Below are 22467 nucleotides of genomic sequence, written 5' to 3'. Positions count from 1 at the left end.
TCGGCCTCAAATAACCAGAGTACGAACGAACGCTTCGTGAATGACATTTGTAAGACCAAGCACCTTGGATATCTCACGGGCGTCCTCAAAGTGTTGGGACTGACGTGAAGCCCCAGCATGGATCACCTGACCTTTACTCATTCCACGACTACGCAACCAAATCCTGGAATGAGCACGAAGAAATACGTACTCAAAACAACGGCTCGCCTGTATGAACCTCGGGTGGTTGTCACCATTCACTGTTAGGGCAAAAGCTCTATTCCAGCAGCTATGGCAACGACACGTGTAGTGGGACGAAAACCTGGCACAGGGCTCGGACGGGAAATAAATGCAATGGTGTAGCGAACTGAACGATCTGCAAAACATTCGGGTGCAGCGCTACAACCAAACCGGTACGACTGGGAGTACGGAGAAAACTACCCGGCAGGTATTTGCCGACGCCAGCCCGATCGGGTACAGAGCAGCGGCTTACATCTGTGTCACAGACGCGGATGGAAATACTAGAACAACCGTCCTGATGAGAAAGTCACGAATCGTTCCACTCAAGCAATTGACACTACCGCGACTGGAATTGATGGCATGTCTGTCGGCGGCGAGGTTGCGCAGCTAAGTCATGCGAAGCTTGAAACAAACGCCAGACGAGTCACACTTCTCGACGGACTCAACGATTGCTCTGCGCTGGATCACAGGGGAGCCATCTCAGTGGAAACAGATCGTGCAGAACAGGTCCAAGCAGCTCGGATTTTCGCCAAGCAATGGCCAATGGCTGGGGATGGTTTTGTGGCCAGTGGCCAGAGAGTGGCCATTCTTTCGCCAATGCTTGGCCGATCGCTGATGGCCAGTGGCCATCGGCCAATGACCAGAGCAACGCCAGTCATCGGTCAATCTCTGGCAACTGTCTGGCCACTGGCCAAAGGACCATTGCCATCCATGGCCAATGCTTGGTCAACTCTGTGCTGCTTGTGGGGTGACTGAGATTCAACGCCTCACAGAGATCTCTTCGTAGAGACACTGTCCCAGACTGGAGAACCCGGAAGATCTCATGACCAGACGGATCAATGCTGATCAGCTTCTCGACAGTTCTCTCTGGTGGGAGGGAGCTCCGTGGATCAAGATGCACGGGAGCTTCTGGCCACCACACTCCCCATTAGTTGGTGGCTCTCTGCTGACAGTGTTGGCGGAGAAAAGGACGATTGAGGTCCTTCAGGCAACGAGCTACACTGCAGCTCCTTCAGTGCTGAATATTGAACGTTACTGCGATGCAGCACGCCTCTTTCGGGTGACAGCGTGGATTCTGCGCTATGTCGGCAAGCTACGGCACGTAAGCAGTAACACCGGTCAACTTAGAGCCATCAAACTGGATCGGTCCGAAAAACACTGGATACGTCACGCAAAGAGGGAAGAGCTTCAACGAGAAATAGATTGTACGCTGAGAGGGGAGCTTCTTCCATCGGACTCGCCTCTATGAGACAACCCAGTGTACATTGGTGATGACGGCATTCTCCGTGCCACCGCTAGGCTTCAACAGAGTGACAAGCGTACTCCAAACGACGCTCCAGCGTATTGATAGGCAAACATCGCTTGGGAGAACTGCTTCTCCGACAGCCGTACTTCAGGTGCTACATGGGGGAGTTTGGGACACCCTGGTCTAGCTCAGAGAGAGGTACTGGGTGGTGCGAAGCACGGAATATGGTGAAGAAGATAATCAAGAAATGCCTGACGTGCAAGAGCTTCAATGCACGCCTGGCGACAGAGGTGACCGCTTTGCTTCCACCAAACCAAGTGGCACAAGCTCAACCCTTCGAAGTTACTGGCGTCGACTTCGCAGGACCACTGCTGGTCAAAGGAGAAAACGGACTGCACACGTCCTATGTGACTTTGTTCACTTGTGCTGTAACGAGAGCGATTCACTTCGAGCTCGTCAGAGATATGTCCACCAAGTCATTTTTAATGGCGCTGAGGCGTTTCATCTCGCGAAGAGGTGTGCCTCGGACCATTTACGGCGATAACGCACTCTCATTCAAGAAAGCAAACGGAGACTTCCAACAACTGTGGAGCGCTATTCGTGATCCCGAGGTCCTTGGTTACGCTACCAACGCACGACTCGAGTAGAAATTCATCGTCGAGCGCGCGCCATGGTGGGGCGGGTTCTACGAGCGCCTTGTCAGATCAACGAAGCTCTCACTGAAGAAAGCGATTGGTGCGAGATGTTTAAGTTTCGACGAGTTGGCAACAACACGGTTCGAGATGGAGGCGGTATTGAACTCGAAACAGCTTACTCACGTGTACGACGAGCCCGGAGACCCCGAGCCACTCTGCCCTTCTTTCTTTTTGACGGGCAGACGACTGAATACGCTGCCAAGCATGGGGAGCAAAGATATCGGGGATGTTCACACCGACCTCCGCAGGTTTTGGACCCACTGACAGATGACAACGGAAGCCTTCTGGCGCCGATGGAGCCAAGAGTACCTGGCGGAACTGAGGAATGTGCAAAGCCAGAAACAACGCCAAGGAAAACTGCCGGGGGGGGGGGGGGGTGATTTGGTTCTTCTCCGCGACCGCCAGCGACCCCGACAGCAGTGGAGACTCGCTAGGGTCCAGATGGTGTTTCCGGGAAGAGAAGGCAAAGTACGATCATGCCTGCTCAAAATGCCCGGAGGGTCAACGCTCTAAAGACCCGTACAGTTATTGTACATTCTAGAGATCGCCTGGTGGGACAAGGAAATGACTTTGTCATTTGGGGGGGGGGGGGGGGGGGGTGCTGTAAAATAATAAGAAGAGAACTTCAGGATGCCCGAGCTAAGACGAGTCGAAACCGAGGCACCAACCCCTTTCCAAGGAACCGCAAAGGGGGATGGCGAGCCGCGGGGAGGGCGCGCCCCACCGTGGGGTCATAAATGACGAGCCCCCCTCTTTGACGGGCGGACCGACGCTTGGTGCGGGTCACTTCTTGCTTCTTGTTCGAACGACGCTCGAAGGCGAGCAAGCCTTCGCTAATTTCATTTAAAGAAACAATAAAGACAATTTTATTTAATTTTTCTAAATGGTGCTTTTAGGCTTCTTGAAAACCTAGCATGCTGCCCAATTTTCGGTATACATTTATGACGCGTATTTCTGAACCTACGAAATAACTGAAGAAACCGAAACTTAACTATCTCCATTCCCATTTCTGGGCCTCCGAAAAGGGATGTGACGTAGGGAGTGACGTGAAGTGTGAATTGTCGGTATCGGTTGTATTTATGAGATCGAGACTCTGGTTACCGCGGTGGGTAATAGTACCGCGGTGGCGCGGTCGTTTCGTCAGATCTGTCAACATGGGAACAATGCCGCTCTCGCGAGCGAGTTCGAGCTTCCGTTCAGTGACCTAACACCAACGGAACGGGAGCACGTGTGTGGCGACTTCCGCCATCACCCGACGGGGACCGCCCAGCCGGCAACGAGCGGCCCGCAGGCTACGAAGCAGTGAGCAACATTCGCACGGGCGAGACGGGAGCGGCGCGTTGCCAAAGGACGGGGATGTGGGGGAGATGCCAAGGGGAAAGCGGCAGCGACCAAGCCGTTCCGGGAATCGGTTCCTCCGCGGGGGACGCTCCCCAGAAAGGAGTAAATAAACAGCACAATTTTTGGTTTTCACCAAAGTCAGACGTCACTTGTTTTCGACGTCAAAGAACACGAACAGCAACCCACACGTGACAACTAGCGTCGCCCCAACGAATACTGGTCTTCAGTCCACCGTTAGAACAGCCACCTAAAGCGCACAAAATTTGCATGACTACCATTTTGCACAATCCTTCGAGTGCCGTGTTCCCAAAGTAAACACGACACCGACATCTGAAAACAAAAGCTAACGCCTCCCGCGTGTTCTTTTTTTTTTTTTTTGCTCATAGTTGCTCTTTGCCCGTTTCGCGTCCAGCGTAGCAAAGAGAAAAACAATTATGCTGATTTATTTACGGTTTATTAATAATTTCCGGTCCGATATATATTTTTCATGGTTATTCAAGAAGAAATTAGAACAGCTTTCCTAAAAATCGCGAACCAAAACGTGACCGACTACATGTTTCTCATTTCGACCAATCGTTGACGCGTCTCTTGTGACGTCGCGCTTCTTGGCCCCGCAACGGTCACGTGAGCTCCGCTTCTCCTGGCTTCTCCCGTAACTCTGGCGGCGTCGCCCCAGTCGATCCCGGTAGGATTATTACCGCGACTGTTTCATTGATTTGCGCTGCACGCAAGCGCCGGTTTCGGCTGAATTTTGGGCACAGTAGCCTGAGACGTACCGGGAACCCAGTTCAATCGCCAAAAAAATATCAGAAATTGCCTTCATTGTCTCTTTAAATAAGTTTTCACTAGGAATAAACCATGTTCTGTTACACTAAAAACGACGAGTCCTTTCCCTAATTCCACAGCGCACAGCGGTCCGCCGTAACGCGAGACATGAAAGGCATGAAAAGTGTACTTCTCAATCTGCTTGCTGACCGCCAGCGATCCGCTGCTTACCGGTGGCCGGCAGTCGAACCATAAAGCACACCTTTGGCGTATGTTAAGTACAGATAAATTGTACTACCTAGTACAGGTTAAGCTCTCGAAAGTGTGCTTTTAGTTTTCCTTGGTTTACTCACAACTATATACTTTTGGTCTACTGAAAACGAAGTCATAGTCTGGTTCTACTACACTATAATTATTCTTATTCTATATTTTTTTATTCCTGAAAGTAAGGAAGAAAGATGTTTTCATACATGCATAAGTATACAAAGAGTATACTTATAGTATATTGCCTTTTTTAAAGGAAGAGGACACAAAACACAAAGGCGGAAAGTCTCCCCTTATTGTGTATTTACTGTTACCATCAAGGTTTCATTTCAAGTACGTTTGATATACACAGAATGTGGACACGTACTTTAGCTCCCTCTTCAAATAATCACCACACAAATTTAGGATATTACTATGACTTGACTCAAGCGTTTGTATGCTCTCACCGGCAAATGTAGCCGCCTGGGTTCTCAGACGTTGCGTTACGAGCTCAACAAGACTTTTTGTTGCCGCAGACGTTCTTTCCTGACCCTGATCATAACGGACGTCTTTCCGTATTTCCTGAAACTTCCTGCAGTTTCTTTCATACATATATCCCGCCTGCGGCGAGTGACGGCCTTGCTAACGCATGTTGGAACGACTAAGAGCCTTGGCGGCAACCTTCTTTCATGAGGGCATTTGAAACCTTCTGCAACAGCATATTAAGTGCCTTCTTGTGCGCGGTAATTGCGCGAAAAGAAAAAAGAGTGCAGTTTCGCTGGTGAAATTCCCAGGCGTAACTTCATTTCTCTGAAATATTAGGCCAACAAACCTGCCATGATCAACGACGGATGGCTTCGCAGACGACCAAATTAGCGATGTTGACAACGAGTGCGCCATATCCCGGTAGGCACAGCGACCAGATGATGCACTCTGTCGTAAATTTCAACTATATGTGCTGGCATTTTATGATGTTTTATTTTAGTGAAAAGTTCGGGAGCTTCGCCAAGCAGCAGCACGATGGCTTTTTCTGGCCTCTCGTTCATCACAATTGAGTGTATTGCGTTCCAAAATATAAACTTTACGTTTTATTGCTGTTCATCGACTTTTTGTTCTCCTTTCATAACGGTTCAGGTGGTCACCGGCGTACTCTGGACCGTCGCCGCTGCCTGCTGCCTCGTCTGCGTGTTCATCAAGTACGACTGGAACAGGGGCCGCGCACCCAAAGTTGACTGGCCCAAAATGGCGGTGGCATTCTGCGACAAGATACTCTGGGCGTTCACACTCTCTTGGACTGTGTTCGCTTGCGCGACAAAACGCGGAGGTGAATATTCCTTTTTGGATTATTGCACAGTATGGTGCGTCGAGCCGGCTCGGCCAAAGCAAGTTATAAGCTTTTGGAGTCGCTTTGTTTAAATCCTAAGCAAGTAGCGGTGCTGCTTTTTTTTTATTCATAGAACTCCTACACTCTCAAGAAAAAATGGTGTCAAAAGGTGTATTCTTACGCCCTTTGTCCCATATAATACACCCCCAAAATTCAATTCAACGTACAGCGCCCTACAGTCGAACAGACGGCCCCAAGTTTTACGAGGGGCGTGATAGCCGTGTGGTACAACTTATTAAAATAGCTAATGTACGTTTTACTGACATCAAGAAAAATAATCGGGGTTTTCTTGATCCTACTGTAAAAACTCGGTGTTTTCTTTATGTGGTTTTTGATACGTACTTTAGCTATTTAAAATGTTGTACCACACGGCTATCAAGCCCCTCCTAAAATTTCGGGCCGTCTGTTCGACTGTAGGGCTCTGTACGTCGAATCGAAATCTTGGGGTGTAGTATATGGGACAAAGGGTGTAATGATACACATTTCGACACCCTTTTTTCTTGAGAGCGTAGAGTCAATCTCTATTTGGGACTCGATTGGCGTGCATTTCATTCCTGATTATCGGTTTCGCATATTCACCGCCTGGCCGCGATAGGTTTCGCTGCACATTTCCATAGGCGCAGGCACTCCCTGTTCTAAAAGTCACTGCTTCGCCTTTGGGTGGGTTCGCCCCCTCTGAAGTTGCGAATAATGTGGACTGTTGTGCTATTTGTTTTCCAATAACATAACCTTTGCTCTGGGAACATTATGTAAATATATGACACGTCATGTTCAGTGCCAAGCCGTTGACTCTAGTTTTCAGTTGGCACATTTTTCAACCTCAACATGCACCAAGCAGATCAAACCATCGCATAGGTTTTTTATAGTTTTTAGTAACTTGTTTCTTGCATTCTCCATGAAAATGTAAAGAATCGGAAATGTCTTAGTGTGTAGTAAGTAATCAACTCTCCGAAAACGTCTTGTAGGCACAGATAGGTTTAAAATTTAAGTATATGGCCATCCCCAATCCTCTTGGCATTGTCGCCATTACAGCCCATGACCCTGTAGTTTGCGTCCATCCCCCCCTATCCGCCATTATTATTAATAAGATACGAATCGTCGAGTGACGAACGGGTAATAACGATGACCACGCCTTGTTGCAAGTGAGCAAATCAGGATTTTAGCAATCTGTATATAATTCAAAAAGCCTAGGCTTAAAAGAGGAACCAACTTAAACCGCAGAATCCGTTTGAATTTAATTGCTATTGCCTCCTGCGCGCACTGGTTGCTAGTGCGCATATTTGCGTTGCTGTGTCATGGTGTGTGTCAGGGGCTCTAAACTCGTCAAATGCAAACTTGGGGCCGAAGTTCACGAAGCGCACCGATTGCACTATCGTGATGATGAATTCGCGCTTTTGTCGCCGGCGTCCAATCGGTGCGATTTTCGAACTTCAGACTCCAACTTGGTGTTTGATATGTTTAGGGCCCCAGGTGGAGGGGATGAGGAAAACTTGGAGTTCTTTACTGGGCGAACTCATTCTACTCGACTCATCTGCATTAGTCAGCGCGCCTAAAGAGCCAGATACTCCCCTATACTTAGTTTCAGCTTAGGTCCGAGCTCTGCCGATGTTATGAAACGAAGGGCCAATCAAACAGCGCAAAAAGCGCAACATCATGATGTGCTTTCTGCGCTTGATACGACAAGCCGGTGAAGGAGCATACACAGAGAGACGGCGATTACCGGATGGTCCTATCAACTGCAGAGCGCACGCCATGACGTTGTGCCTCTTTCACTATTTAATTGGCCCTTCGGCTCATAACATCGGCCGCGCTCGGATCTAAGCTGAACGAAGTATAACAAAGTAGAAACCTGGCGTCCGAAAGAACGAATACGCTTCGCCATGTCTACGCCTTCGCGGTTTCGTGCTGCGCCGAGGGAGGAGGCTGCCGCTGGCGCACCGAGATACCGGTCTCATTAGGAACGTTTTGCAAATACTTACCATGTCCCGCGTACAGCGGAACACGGTACACTCTTAGCGTTGGATTGCTTTGGTGGGAGGAGGAAGGGGCGGGCTAAAAAAATTGCTTCCTCTGGGATATGCTGTTACCAAGCCCAGCGCCGTCACATCGATTGGCCCCATTTGTTTGTTTGTTTACTTGGAGGATGAAATGCAATGCAACGAAAACAGACCGAATTCGGCGGGACTAACAGAAAAGACGTGTTGAGGATGGTCCAATGGAGGAGGTCCAAACGAGAAAGTCGGAACGAGTGCGTACTCAAATGATAACTCGTCCCTGGCTACAGCCTCCCCGCCCAATTCAAATGAAAAACCCTAAGGCTTCGCCCGTACAGCCTTTCTAAATACGCAAAAGCTGTCGGCGCCATGGCTATTCAATTTTCGCGGTGTAAGATGCATTATTGAGTAAATATTTGCTCTCACCATATTCCCGTAGCTCGTACCATGTATTGCAAAGACTGTTTCTAAACCAAGTTACCGAGATTGAGTATTTGAAACAACTCTCAGACATAGCACTAGTGAACGTTTGCAGTCTTACGTGTGTTGGTAATTAATTGAACATTGCTCTTTCATCATCCAGGTTTCGTGCAGACATTTTTGTCATTCAAGTTCTTTGTACCACTGAGCAGGCTTACGTTGGGTATTTACATGATCCACCTGCCATTCATTCTTGCTGTGTACAACACGTCCAGGGAGCGCATTTATTACTCCAAATTCAACGTGGTAAGTAGACCAGCGAAACACTGCGTTCTTTTTTTTTATAAAAGGCATATCCCACGAAAGATATATATTGTGCTCTAAAATTTATATTTCACTTATCTAATGGGGCTCAAAGGGTGCGGTGATAAATATTCGCATATTTTTAGCGATGTCTGTGTCTAACGTTTTCTCTCAATCATGTTTTGTTTGTTTTTGTCTTGTAATATACAAACATGCAAAACTAAACTCGTTGTGAGATAAATTTCGCTTTTATTTTTCATAAAGTACATTCAGATGTACCCCATACCGTGACAAAAAGCAATCAACGAATGAATGAATCAATATTAATGATAATAATAATTGTCAAGTTAAATAGAAGTTAATCTAACTTCAGGTTTTATAATTTTATAGAATGATATTTGAAACGTTAATTAACGTTTAAAGTTCTAAAGATATTGCTCTTCAGGGTATACGGAAATTGAAAGTTTCAGAGCATAATTCAGAAGCGAAATTTTTACTGCAGAAGGGAAGAAGAAGCGGGATTAAGATAGCTTTTGCTACTCTAGCTATACGATGCTAGTTGACGAATATGCAACAAGCGTCCGATTGTTGAAATCCGGAAGGTTAACTTTGAGCTTCATGTGACGGGGATCCCAAACATGTACGGCACTTTCGAACTTCAATATATGTCTTTGTACGAGAAACACGTTTTATATCATTGAATGTAATGTGAAGTAAAATTTAAAAAAAAGTACCGCATGAATCGACGTTGGTAATAATTTCATAAATATTAGCAAACACAACATTCGGGCTGTGGTACCCCTACAAGAAACCATAAGCTTCACTAGTAAGTAAATATTAGCAACTTTGGCAGGCTGGTCAACCACATGAACAACCCCCAGGAGTCGGAGCAGCGTGTCACACTATTCCAGTTTTTGGTGCTATGTCCTTTGGGTTCTTTTTATTTCATGCCGTCTTAGTCTTATTTTCGCACTGCCGCGACTAACGAAATGCGCCACAATCGTTGCATGATCAATATATATATATATATATATATATATATATATATATATATATATATATATATATATCTTTAAATCTGACTCATCTGGCTTACATGAACGGTGGGATTCCAATGTTGAATAGGAAAATTCCAATTAGAAGTAGGCAGAAGTAGTCATTTTTTTATTCTGTCATTACATGTGTTTGTTTGTTTTTATGGCCGTACCCTGACTCCCGCCTTCGTTGATAACCTTACTCTGCAAAAATAATTTCTACAGTTTCAATGTTGTTCTTTTTTAATGTTTGCTGTCTAACTGTCTAAGAAAAAAAACAAAAAAACTTCGATGTATATCAAAATGCACAGGAGAATACTCGAAGATCCATGGGAGAAATATGAAACAGTGTAATTCTTCGAGGAATTTAAAATATATAAAACTATAATATTGAATTTTCCTGTGATGTTGGTGATCTATGCCAACTCGTTGAAAATTAGCTCGTCGACGGCCAACTCGTCGGCGGCCCATTCGTCGAATAGGCTCATTCGTCATAGGGCAACTCGTCGAATGAAAACTCGTTGAAGAGGCCAGCTGGTCGCTGCTATTTCAAAGCTAAACTGTATAATTTTCGCCCTGGATCTTCGAAGCAAGTACTGCCCTATAGTAGTCCATAATATGGCCGCAAGGTAATTGGCCCCCAGTGTGCTAGTTCCTGTCGAATTTAACAAATTGCCGCTTTCTGCACTTTTACGGTGCACCGGTGGATGGTCGTTACCATAAGCGTGTATCACTGGGGCACATATTAACCTACCCGGTCAGTGGCGTCGGAAAGAGGGGAGAGGAAGCGCGAAGTCGTCGTCAACCCCCCCCCCCTCCCCCCCTCCTCCTCCACTCACCACCGACCACCGTCACCCTCCCATCTCCTGAACAACTCCAACGCCTTTGTATCCGGCCCACCCGCTCGCGCCGACATTGTGGTGCAGCTCATTACAAAAACATCGGCCCACCTGCCCCCCGTTCAAGACACTTCGCGGCGACAGTCTGCGGCGCAACATTACAAATAGTAATAAAGAAAAGAAACAAAGGGGGGTTCCAGAAATAACACATTTCTCAAGTTCTCTCAAGCTTCTGTCGTTTCTTCGCACTTTTGTCACTTTTCTTTGTCTTATAACCTAACAAGAGCGCTGTTCCTAGTCCAAACACAAATACATATTTAGGTCGAAAGATAACAAAAAATCACGAAATTTTCCCCAGACCGTCACTTCGCCAATGTAAACTGTCTTAATTTTTGCGAGGAAAAAATTTTGGTGAACTTCGCAAATTGCCTACAATCCGCGAAAACTAGGTCCCGCGTACAATTCCGGTAAACCCTAAACACATTAGAATCTACATTGAGATCCCACCGCGTCGCGAGAATTATAACCTGCGAATCATTCCAAAACTTAATCTTTGACGTAAATCGCAAAATACTGAGCACGCGAAAAATAAGTCGTTTGCACTATTCGTCGAATCACCCTTCGACAAATCGCCACTTTCGACAAGTTACCCTCCGACAAATTGTCGTATTACGAGGTGACATATTCGACGAATGGTCCGTCGATGAGTTGGTCGTCCACAAGCTGGCTTTTGACGAGTTGTCCGGATCTCAAACTGGGGTAGAGAAGAAACATCAAAACGTTGAAGGAACAGAAAATAGACAGGACGACGTCTCAAACTAAGCTAACTCGTTTATTCAGTTCACCCCCTTATATAATTTCGATCTCATGGTCATCTCCACCAAGATAAAAGGACGAAGTCTATACAGTTCAAGCGCCATAGCCTCCATAACGCAATGTAAGAATGTTGGCAACCTTACAGGTTGACGCGGTGAGACAACATTCATCATCATTCAAACTTTGAACAGAGGGATCTCTTCCCTTTGTATTCTAACCACAGTTCCCCAACTGGTTCAAAAAACAACCTCCATCTACTACCGCAAAGAGAAAACCACACCGAAACGGCGTTTAGGCCACCATACGTAAAAACAAAACAAAACAAAAGAGCCAAAAATAAACAAAAAAGTGTGTTTTGTTTTTTGGAAATTACAATCAAGGGGTTCCCAGTTCACACATAAAAACAAAACAAAAAAAATGACCATGTATACATTTTGAAAAAGCTTCTTGAACTGTTTCCGAACGTGGAAGACGTGGAAGTTGTAACATTGTCCACATTCTTACTTTGCGTGATGGGGACTGTGGCGCTTGAACTGCATGGATTTTGTCCTTTTGTGTATGCGGAGACGGCCGTGAAATTCAGACTATATGAGGAAATGTACTAAATAAACACGTTAGCTGAGTTTGAGACGTCGTCCTGTCTATTTTCTGTCTCTTCTACTTTCTAGTGTTTCTTCTCTACCTCAGTCTCAGGTTAACTCAACACGGTTAATATTTACCAGCTCGCCTGCGCCCATACCATATTTCTCTGATAAAATTATCAATTGTGCCACATTGCTAACGCACGCAAATGTTTGCAAGCAAAACACACGAATATCACATTACTGAAACGTTCACGTATGTGCATACGAGGCATACTAAAAATCCCAGAAGCAAGCGTGAGAACAATTTTGGAATTATATTCCTTTATATTTTATAATTAATATACTTCTTAGCATGTGCAATATTTCTTTTTTAATATAGAGGGGGAACATGCATACAGACATATACATAGCTCAGTTCTCGCCGACATCGGCACATAAATTGACATTTTGCAATACTTTCGTGAAGCGTTTTGTCAGTCTTTATATTCAGGTAGATTTAATAATATTACCAGCACGTCAATTATAAGGAAGTTTGACAGTACTTTGATGTATAAAATATTGTAATGTGCGTCATATATATTTCATGTGAGTTGTAATAATAATGTACAGGGTGTGTATTCTAAAAAAAAATGCAAGATACGTTTTCTTTGTTTTGTTTTCTTGTACTGAAGGCAACTGTGCTCCAAGCAGGATTTGCAGAATTACAAGTACAAATTACCCGAAAAAACAAGACAAAGAAGCCCCAGTTCACACAAAAAAGCAACAAGACTTAAATAGTACAGCAAAAAACAGCAAACAAAACTTCTTATTGTTTGTGGTGTGTCATCAACTCATAATATTTGTTACTGCTAAAATGTCCTTCCTCCTACTAATCATATTATTCAATTGATGAATATTAAAGATCAGTAGTTTCCTTGGGAGTCTTATTCTGATTGTAACAAGAGTCATATCTGTTTTTTTGCAGGTGTCTATGTTCTTCAACGTTTCAATATGGTCAATTCTTTTAAGTTGGATATTGTTCGTCGCCTGCGAAGTTCCAACAGCACGTTTGGAAAAGATGCTGTTCACTTTCCGAAGTGACAAAAAGGAAAATGTGAAGAAGGAGAATCTTCAAACACACGTGGCGAAGTCCTCTCAGCCACATATCGACGAGAAGCCCGTAATCATTTCCCATCAGACCAACGATGTTGAAAGCTCTTACGCACCACCGAACGTCTACCATATTCATCTATAGAAAGTAACTTGAACACCTAAAGTTGAAGGTCGCCATCTGTCAGGTCGTTTGTCAAGATGTTTACTCTGGTCACGCATAAAACGAAATATGTGAAGTTCTGCGAGAATTCAGGCTTTAAATGTTAAAGGGAGCATGTAATGCACTGTCAATAGTTTATTAAAATCGCATTGCTGACTATAAAAGAAGACTATACTTTGTTTGCTCCTGGTTCAATTTCTAGGATAATCTCTGTGTACATGAGAACATAATACAGATTATGAAAGTCGGCTTCACTTGTTCTACCTGAACAGATATTTTAAACTTAAGGATCGTTTGTTTGACCAGGCAAGATTATTTTGTATGTTTTAATAATCAGTCCTTAATAAAAAATAGGTTTCCACTTTGTAGTAAAAAATACTTTGATAAAAACCGTCGCTAATAGGAAGGTGGAGGAAACAGTAAAAAAGACAGCAACAACGGTTAGTCTCTTTCCTTCATTACATCTGTACTCCTTACTATTAAAGCTGTTTGGATGATAAACACTTGTCACCGTTCTTAACTCTACATTATCTTGAATTGGCTAATAACAAGGGTATTCATTTCATGTGTCCCAAGATCTTAGTTTTTAATAGTAAGATCTAGCACCACGTCGAACAGGGTGCGGCATAGTGTCCTGCATTCATCCATGTCGTGCAAAGTGATTTCTCCACGCCCGCAGAACTTATCGAAAGTGATCACAAATTTGATAAGCTTTCTCAAAACGCAAAACATGACCTTAAAAAGGTATTTTAAAGTAATTTTTATAAAACCAGAAACCTTAATTTGACGAAACTCACATTTTTTAGTGGATAACACATATTTTTTGAAAACAGACCCTTAACCTTAATAGTCAATTAGGTGCGTTAAAGCCGACAACCCTACAACCTGTCGGCCTATGAACCGTGTAAGCCTTCCAAATCAGCTGCTTAGTCTCTCGCCTCATTAGTGATTGAAGCAATGATTAATTTCCGCTTCAACCCTTCCAGATAGGAACGCGTCTCACTAAACTGTATAGAAAACATTTTTCCTATAAAAATACACTTTTCTCACCAATACGAAACAAAAAGGCGGAATAGGTTAGATGCAAGGTTGAGCAGTATCGTAATCAAAATGTGTAATGATACTATTTTGGAAATACAATATGTGTTTTATTCGCCTGCCGCGATCAAATATTTCTCGAGTATTTGTGAATATTTATCCAAATACGTATTCGGGCGATATCCTGATATCTCTGTGCAATCAGAGGCTGAAGTTTCTCGTTATTAATTTCACGTAATCTTTGTACTTAAAGAAAATCAAGCCGATGTGTTGTTGTTGTCCCTGGTTTTGTTGTTCTGACTGTTTTCGCTCGAAATAGTTGGAGGGTGCTGCTATGGGGGTGCTGAGACTTTGTGATTGAGCAGGCCGAAGTGCCGCTCGGAACATTTTTTTCCTGTTGCGTACCACAAGTTTTTCTTTAATAAGAAGAGATTATGGATATTATTCTGGATGATTTACATGATTGCCAGTTTTTGCACGTTCCAAAATTTCTAAAATGCTTTGCCATTATTCTAGCTTGCAAACAAAAAGTAAGGCCTCGGTGTTGCTGATTATATTAAACTACGCCATATAGCACTGCGCCCCTTTTAAATTTTATTTTGAAACCTAGGTGGGTGGGTAGGGTGGCAGGTATTTATTTGCTCCATTTATGCGCACGCGACACAGAAAGGTATCTAGCCAGTACAAGTGCCTGTGAAGCCCGTCTCGAGGTAGTGTGAGTCGCCGCTTGGAAAGGGTGCTTTCAATTGCTGTGAATAAAAGTTAGCAAGGCGTGTAAGAAGCAGTGATTGTATTCTCATGGAAACAAAACGTGTATAATATTCAAGTGAGGAAAACAGAAATGTATTTTCCTTGACTTGGTCCAAATAACTTGTAATCTAACCAAATTGCAAAGCACTTCGGTCATATATTTTATATTTAAAAAATATTTTGCTCTAGAAACATTTATGTTAAACTATACGGAAAATAACACTATGCTTCTCACAGTTGTGCGTGACCTCTTTCGGAATATAATTGTGAATTCATGTTACACGGCGATGGTTCAGAGGAGAGATCATGACAGTTAAATTACACCCCCGAAAATTCCCAAAGTAACAATTGTTCAGGTTATTTTTGTTTTCGTCATTGTACTTAGAACATAAAAAAAAATTTTTCTGAATAAAATGCAAGCGCACAAACAGGATAATGTAATAAAACATGATAATAAAAATGTGTATATGCACATTAAAATGTAAGTTTTGTAACTGGAGTTTTTTATTATATTATTATTATATGTTTTGATACTATTAGTAGATTAAGATATAAAAAAACTGGGTGTGGGTGATCGCTGAAATATAAAAAAGGCGTTACTCTCTGACCAGCATTGTTGTTATTAAAAAATTGGTTTGCAATTTTTCTAATACTCCTATTCTTAAAAGGCTTGACTTAATGTTGACATAATTTTCTTTTATAGAAGAGGTGTTCCATCTTAAAGAGATAGCCACGGCGTCTTAAAAATACGCGCCACTACCTGGGGCCAGCAAAACCAATGACGCAATTTGCAAAAAAACAAACATGAGTTAAACAAAAAAGAAATATAAATGAAGGAAACTTGTAATGCGAATGTTGTACGACTTCTTACTGTAACTAGACTCGACCGGTTTTTTACTCCCTCTCCCTTTCCTCCGAAACAACTCCACTGGAACACGTGGCCTTGAAAGGCCAGCCAAGCTGCTAGACTGCAGCAGATTCGCTATCGCTTCGTACCATTTATTTAGAAGGACATCGAACAGCCACGTCTTTGGCGGAACGCTTCAGCTGTGGGGAAAACAAACACAAAACCGGTCAAAAGGTCAAATCAGTCGTTAGTTGTTTATACTGCAGGAGGTTCGTCTTCCAGAACATGGCGACATTAAACCCGCTGTAGATGAGCAATTTAACCAGTGCAGTACGACTGTTAGCCTGGGGTCTTTAACATGCACCACGCAGTAGTGATAAACGACCGCACGCCGGTACGATGTTTATCCAGATTGAAACGGGCAGGGGTGGCGATTGAACCCAGGATCCCAGGGTTCTGCAGACAACAAACCGCGACATTTCGAAGGCCGCTCCTCGTGCGACCAAAGCACTGGCCAGTGCGGAGCGCTCACCCCAGACCGTGCTAGACGAGGTTCAAGTGATTGGTTATGGTCTGTTATTAAACACTGAACTGTGGAGAAAACAAGCTCAACAAAGCGCCCCCTATAGTTTGATATCCTGGCCAATAGGCTTCTCAGACATTTACCAATAAGCAGTTTACCGTATCGGCATTGTACAAGGTGTTTGATTTTAATTCGAGCATATCGGTCTGAACAAAACAAAAAAGGCCATAAACGATACTTTATAGTGCGGTTTTCGCAGAAGCGTTATACGGCAGGGAGAAATAATAAAGTCAAAGATTTCACTAAAATGTGTACATTATTTTCTTCCAGTTGTGATAAACAACATACGGTTGAATTAAAAATGCAAATAAGAATATCATCCACGTTTTCTCATCGCCAGCCTTGCCTTGTTGCACGGGTGCTACCGTTAGCAAACCCCAGAACTTTACACGCACTCCAAATGTTTCTAAACTTTACTAATAAGTCACTTTTATTAGCGCTCAGCAAGGTCCTAATTGAAATTATATCTTTATTTTCAGTCAATAAAAAGTTATGCAACACATTTTATTTATTATAAAACTAATTGTGACAATTAACCCATTATATTATTCCCCCCTCGCCGTATAACTTACCTGCAGTAACTGGATAGGTGTAGCTTTCATTTTTTAATTAATCTTTCCAAATTAAGAATGAATCCTTTATGCATTCATTTGCAAATTGAATTCCCTAATAACTCGTTAGAGGGTGTTGTGTTGTTTTTCATACAAAATATTATTTCGTCTTACTATGTTCATAATAATCAGTTTCTGCGCAATTCTGAAAGCATGCCGAAAATTATTGAAATGCCTTCTCCAGCAAATTGCTCTCTTGGAGTCAGCTGATGCTTTCATAAATATGCGTTTGCAATGAAATAGACGCTGTAGAACACATTAGGGTAGGAAGACAGTCAGCTAATACCCTATATATTGCGCCAGCCCGTGACTAATTGCCTCGAATCGTTCTCGGGGTTTCTGTACGGGTCGCACGCACTGACGCTAGCAACATAAAGTACGTACAGAGCACGCCCAGTTTTCTTTACATTAAGTAAAAAGTGCTTTAAAAGAATACTTCCGTTTGACGCGTGCGTTCGTGCGTTAAATATTAAGAGAAATATTATTGATTAATATTAATTTTATTATAATTATTATTTGTAATGCCGCGCGCGCAGCTGGCCAAGAAGGCAGCGCACGCATGGGCTAACGGATATCGTGCCTGCCTCCCACGCGAAAAGCCAGGGTTCGAGTCCTGGGAGCAACGCATCTTTTGTTTATTCTTGAAATTTAGTGCTCTGGTAAAGTCGAGAATTCTGTCCCTTGTTCGAGGTCTAAATGTTCTACACGTCGAGCCTTCTAAGCCGAGTATTTCAGAAGCCCACGCATGTAAATAAGGGGCTACGCGTGGCGAGCCGCAGTGAGTTTCGCTTCAGCGTTCCATCCTGCTGTCTCGCCGACTTCGACGCCCGCAACGCTCTGCTGTTACCATCTTCATTCTTGCTTTGGGCACAAGATCGCCCCGTTAAACGTTTAGTTTCCTTATTTATTTTTTGTTTTATTAACTCTTCAACCGTGACATTTAGGTGGAGGTGTTGGGTAACTCACGTCCGTGCAGAGCTCCCCTCCGAGCTCCCGCAGTGCAAGTCTGAACCCAAGCCCCCCAGGACCCAACGAAGACCAGACAAGATCCGATAAAGTCGCCGCAACCTCTGTCTACCCCCGGAATCAGAACCCCTGCCAACCAAGACCAAGCAAACAAGGAGGATGACAATAGACAAGTCGTCGCAGACCCCGGCCGCCGCCGCCGTCGTATACCTTCCCTTCGCACCCCGGACTTCGACGCCCTTCCACAGGGAGGTCCACAAAACGATTGAAGACTGGCTGCAGCATTATGAACATGTGGCCTGCAATAACGGTTGGACAGCTGAGCAGTGCTTGCAGACCATCTACTTCGCGCTGGAAGGGACTGAGGGGTACTGGCTGAAAAACCACGAGGCTTCTTTAACTTCGTGGGAGGTGTGTAAGCAAGAACTGAAGAAGACGGTTCACCAGCCAACACCGATACGAGAGGGCCGAAGACGTCCTTCGAACAAGAAGCCAAGGCCCAAATGAGAGCATCACCAGCTTCGTTGAGGATGTTCTTCGTCTAAGCGCACGCGCCGACCCTCAGGCTACAGGGGGGAAGAAGCGGCGCCACCTGATGAGGGGTGTGAAAAGCGAAATTTTTTTCGGTCTTATCCGCAATCCGCCGACAACAGTCGGCGAGTTCGTCGGGGAGGTAACAAATATGGAACGGTCCCTACAAGCGAGCGCCAGACGCTACCAGTGACACCCCAAGCAAAGCAAATTGTTTTGTGTATGTTTATACAGCCGGAAGTTAGTCTGCCTCAGTGGGCGTCTGGTGTCTCAGCTGTAGATGAGCAATTTAGCCAGTGCGCTACAGCCGCTACCCTGGGGTCTTTAACGTAGCAGTAGTGATACCCGACCGCATGCCAGTACGATGCTCACCCAGATCCAAACGAAACAGATCGAAACGAAAGGAAACCAGCGAAACCCCGGCGTAACTAGTCTGGCGGCATCCGTAGCTGAGCTTTGCTCCAACCTCGTCGGCATCCGAGACATCATCCGTGAGGTCGTCCAGGAGGAGCTGAAGAAGCTGCTGCCCACTGCCGCACGCCCGGCTTCGCTCTCTATCACCGAGGCCGTGCGGGACGAACTCCAGAGAGCCATCCAACCAGAGGCTCCCATCAGCGTGGCAGCGCCCGTGGAACTGACGCTAACCTACGCCGCAATGGTTCGACGAGCACCACCAGAACCACGTCCGTACATGGCGCCTCCTCAACGTAAACCGCCAGCCCCGCAGTATCCCCGACGGCAAAAAGACCGGGCGCACGTCCGCCCTGAACATGCTACGGAGAGAAAGAACGACGTGTGGAGGACGGCCTATCGATGCTCGATCTGCTTCCACTGCGGGGAAGCCGACCATATCTATCGCCGTTGCCCCTGCCGACTACTGGGGCTGCGTGGGGTCCACCCGAACGACCCACGCCACAGGTACGGCGAACGGCCTCCCGTCATCGAGGAGTACCCCCGACGCTCGCCCTCCTCAGCGCCGTCTCTCTGGCGTGAATCCCGCTCCCCATCGCCACGACGTTCAGCGTCCTTAGCGCCACGACCCCGCCAAGACAGCCTGTCTCCCCTGCATCACCGGGAAAACTAAGTGCGGAAACACCTCTAGGTGACGTTGCCGAAGACGACCGAAGCATAGAGCCTCCAAGAACGCCGGAGTGCTCCCACTCACCTGATGCTACGCATCGCAACGACGCCCCTGCAACGGTGCCCAACAACCTGAACGTTGTTATGGACGGCCACGATGCATCGGCTCTCGTGGACACCTGAACAGACTATTCAGTCATGAGTGGGAGGCTCTCTCGCTGCCTTCAAAAAGTGGCGACGCCGTGGGATGGGCCGCAGACAAAAACAGCTGGTGAGCACCTCATCACGCCTGTGGGAAAGTGCACTGCTCGCGTCAAAATTCAAGGCGATACATGCCCTGTGAAGTTCGCGTTCTGCAAGACTGTGCGAGGGACGTTATCCTCGGAATGGACTTTTTCTACGAATATGGCGCCGTCATCGACCTTGAGGCAAACCAGTTGACGCTGCGAAAGCCAGCACTGCCGCCGGTGGAGACCAACACGACGTCAGCCGCGATCCGAGTTGTCGCCGACCATGTGAACCTACCGCAGCCATCGAGTGTTTTCGTCACCGTCATAACCGACGCAGCTATGCACGGTGGAGGTCTTCTGGAAGACAGCGTCCAACTGCTCCTTGAAAAAGGAAACGGCGTCACAGGAGGCCTAACGGATCTCCAGCAAGGACGTACAACTGTTCTCGTGGCAAACTTTCGAGAGGAGCCGCAGCACCTAAAAAAGGGTGCCACCGTGGGCCACATCGAGGAGCTTCAGGCGCCAGCCGTGGTCACCGCAATGTCCGAGGAAACCTCGTCGTCACAGCAGAAGAGCACGTCGCCACCGCCTCTCGACATCGACCCTGAGCTCACAGCTCCCAAGCGCCGGCAACTGGTTGATCTCCTCGCCGAATACAGTGACAGTTTTTCCACGTCGTCGAAAGTTCGGCAAACACCAATGGCGAAACATCGCATTGTTACCGAGGACGACGACCCTGTCCACCAGTCGCCGTACAGAGTCTTCTTAAAGAAAAGGAAGGCAAGTCAATATCAAGTCCAGGAAACGCTCGACGACGACATCATTCAACCCTCAAAAAGTCCGTGGGCGTCCCCAGTCGTCCTTGTAGAGAAGAAGGACGGAACCCTACAGTTCTGCGCGGACTATCGTCGACTAAACGCTGTGACGAAGAACGATGTCTATCCGCTCCCCCGTATCGACGATACATCAGACCGACTTCGCCACTCCCAATATTTTTTGTCGATGGACCTGAAGAGTGGTTGATGGCAGATTGAAGTCGACGAACGTGACCGGGAGAAAACTGCCTTCGTCACTCCCGATGGACTGTACGAATTCAAAGTGATGCCTTTCGGACTTTGTACAGCACCAGCCACCTTCCAGCGTGTCATGAACACCGTACTGGCAGGTCTGAAATGGCAGAGATGCCTCGTCTACCTGGACGATGTCGGGGTATTTTCACGGGATTTCGACGAACACCTGAGACGACTTCGAGCCGTGCTTCAAGCCATCAAGACCACCGGCCTGTCACTCAAGCCAACAAAGGGTCGATTAGCTTATGGTGAACTTACGTATCTTGACCAGGTCGTGAACAACAAAGCTGTTCTCCCTGACCCCGAGAAGACCCGCACTGTAGCTGCATTTACGCCACCGTCTGACAAAAAGGCCGTGAGAAGATTCTTCTGACTTTGTGCCTGCTACAGACGATTCGTTCAGGACTTCGCCAAGCTGTCTGCACCCCAGACGAACCTCAAGAAGGATGCCGTGAAGTTTGAATGGACAGAAGAACACCAGCGATCATTCGTTGGGCTCAAAAAAAGACTCCAGACACCCCCGATTCATGGCCATTTCGACCAGTTCGCTCAAACAGAGATGCACACGGACGTCTGTAACGTCGGACTTGGCATGGTACTAGTCCAAATACAAGACGAAGAAGAGCGAGTCATCGCATACGCGATTCGGACGCTGTCGGAGGTGGAGACGAACTACTCAACGTCTGAAAAGGAGTGCCTTGCTGTCGTCTGGGCAATAACAAAGTACCGCCCATATTTGTATGGAAGTCGTTTTCGCGTCGTCCCGTACCACCACTCCCTCTGTTGGCTCACCAACCTGAAGGACCCCTCCGAACGCCTCGCGCGGTGAAGACTACGACTGCAGGAGTTCGACATGACCGCGGTGTAGAAGTCCAGCCGGAAGCACAATGACGCCGACTGCCTGTCAAGGGCCCCAGTCAAGGCCGGTTCTGCCTGCATCGAAGACGACGACGATGAGTGTTTCCTCGGCGCTCTGGATGTCAGCGACATGGCAGCAATCCAACCAGACGACCCTGAACTGCGAGTGCTCATCGAGCACATAGAGAGACGAGAGAGTGCGCTTCCCCGTGCTTTCTTACGAATCCTGCCTATCTTCTCCATGCGGCAAGGGGTGCTGTACAAAGAGAATGTCGTCAGCAACAACACAGCATGGCTCTTGGTTATTCCTTCCAGTCTTCCAGAAGAAATTTTCCAAGGATGTCACGACGACCCAACGGCTGGACACCTTGGCTACAGCAGGACGCTCGCCAGGATTCGAAAAAAGCACTACCGGCTAAAGCTAACGAAGACCGTTCACCTCTATACTCGATCATGCCACGAGTGTCAGCGACACAAGAAACCGTCGACGAAGGCGTCAGGACTTTTACATCCGATTCCTCTCCCGTCTACGCCGTTCCAGCAGATCGAAATGGATTTACTTGGCCCTTTTTTGCCGTCAACGTCGGGAAACCGCGTGATAATCGTCGCCACAGATTATCTCACATGGTACGCCGAGGCGAAAGCCCTTCTGTCAGCTACGACAGTTGAAGTCGCCAAGTTTTTCATCGAGTCCATTGTCCTCCGGCACGGCGCCCCTGATGTCCTCATTACTGACCGTGGATCATCGTTCATGGCCCAGCTGACGCA

At 46.2% G+C, this 22467-nt stretch overlaps 1 protein-coding gene across 1 annotated transcript; it reads left to right on the top strand.

The window, feature by feature from the left end:
• Positions 1–8538: 8538 nt before the first annotated feature.
• LOC8026715 lies at positions 8539–13117 on the top strand. The gene is made up of 2 exons (XM_029985497.2): positions 8539–8613; positions 12848–13117. The coding sequence occupies exons 1-2, from the start codon at positions 8539–8541 to the stop codon at positions 13115–13117; spliced, it is 345 nt and encodes a 114-aa protein (XP_029841357.2).
• Positions 13118–22467: the final 9350 nt, after the last annotated feature.

The sequence above is a fragment of the Ixodes scapularis genome, unplaced genomic scaffold, assembly GCF_016920785.2.
Source record: "Ixodes scapularis isolate PalLabHiFi unplaced genomic scaffold, ASM1692078v2 PGA_scaffold3__209_contigs__length_174095766, whole genome shotgun sequence".
NCBI classification, from domain to species: Eukaryota; Metazoa; Arthropoda; class Arachnida; order Ixodida; family Ixodidae; genus Ixodes; species Ixodes scapularis.
This window is presented reverse-complemented; position numbering and strand designations above follow the sequence as displayed.

What these genes read in the sequence shown, in the direction of transcription:
- LOC8026715 (XM_029985497.2), top strand. Translation starts at nt 8,539, where the DNA reads ATGATCCACCTGCCATTCATTCTTGCTGTGTACAACACGTCCAGGGAG. An exon ending in ATTACTCCAAATTCAACGTG is followed by an intron (nt 8,614 to 12,847) that starts GTAAGTAGACCA and finishes GTTTTTTTGCAG; the next exon opens with GTGTCTATGTTCTTCAACGT.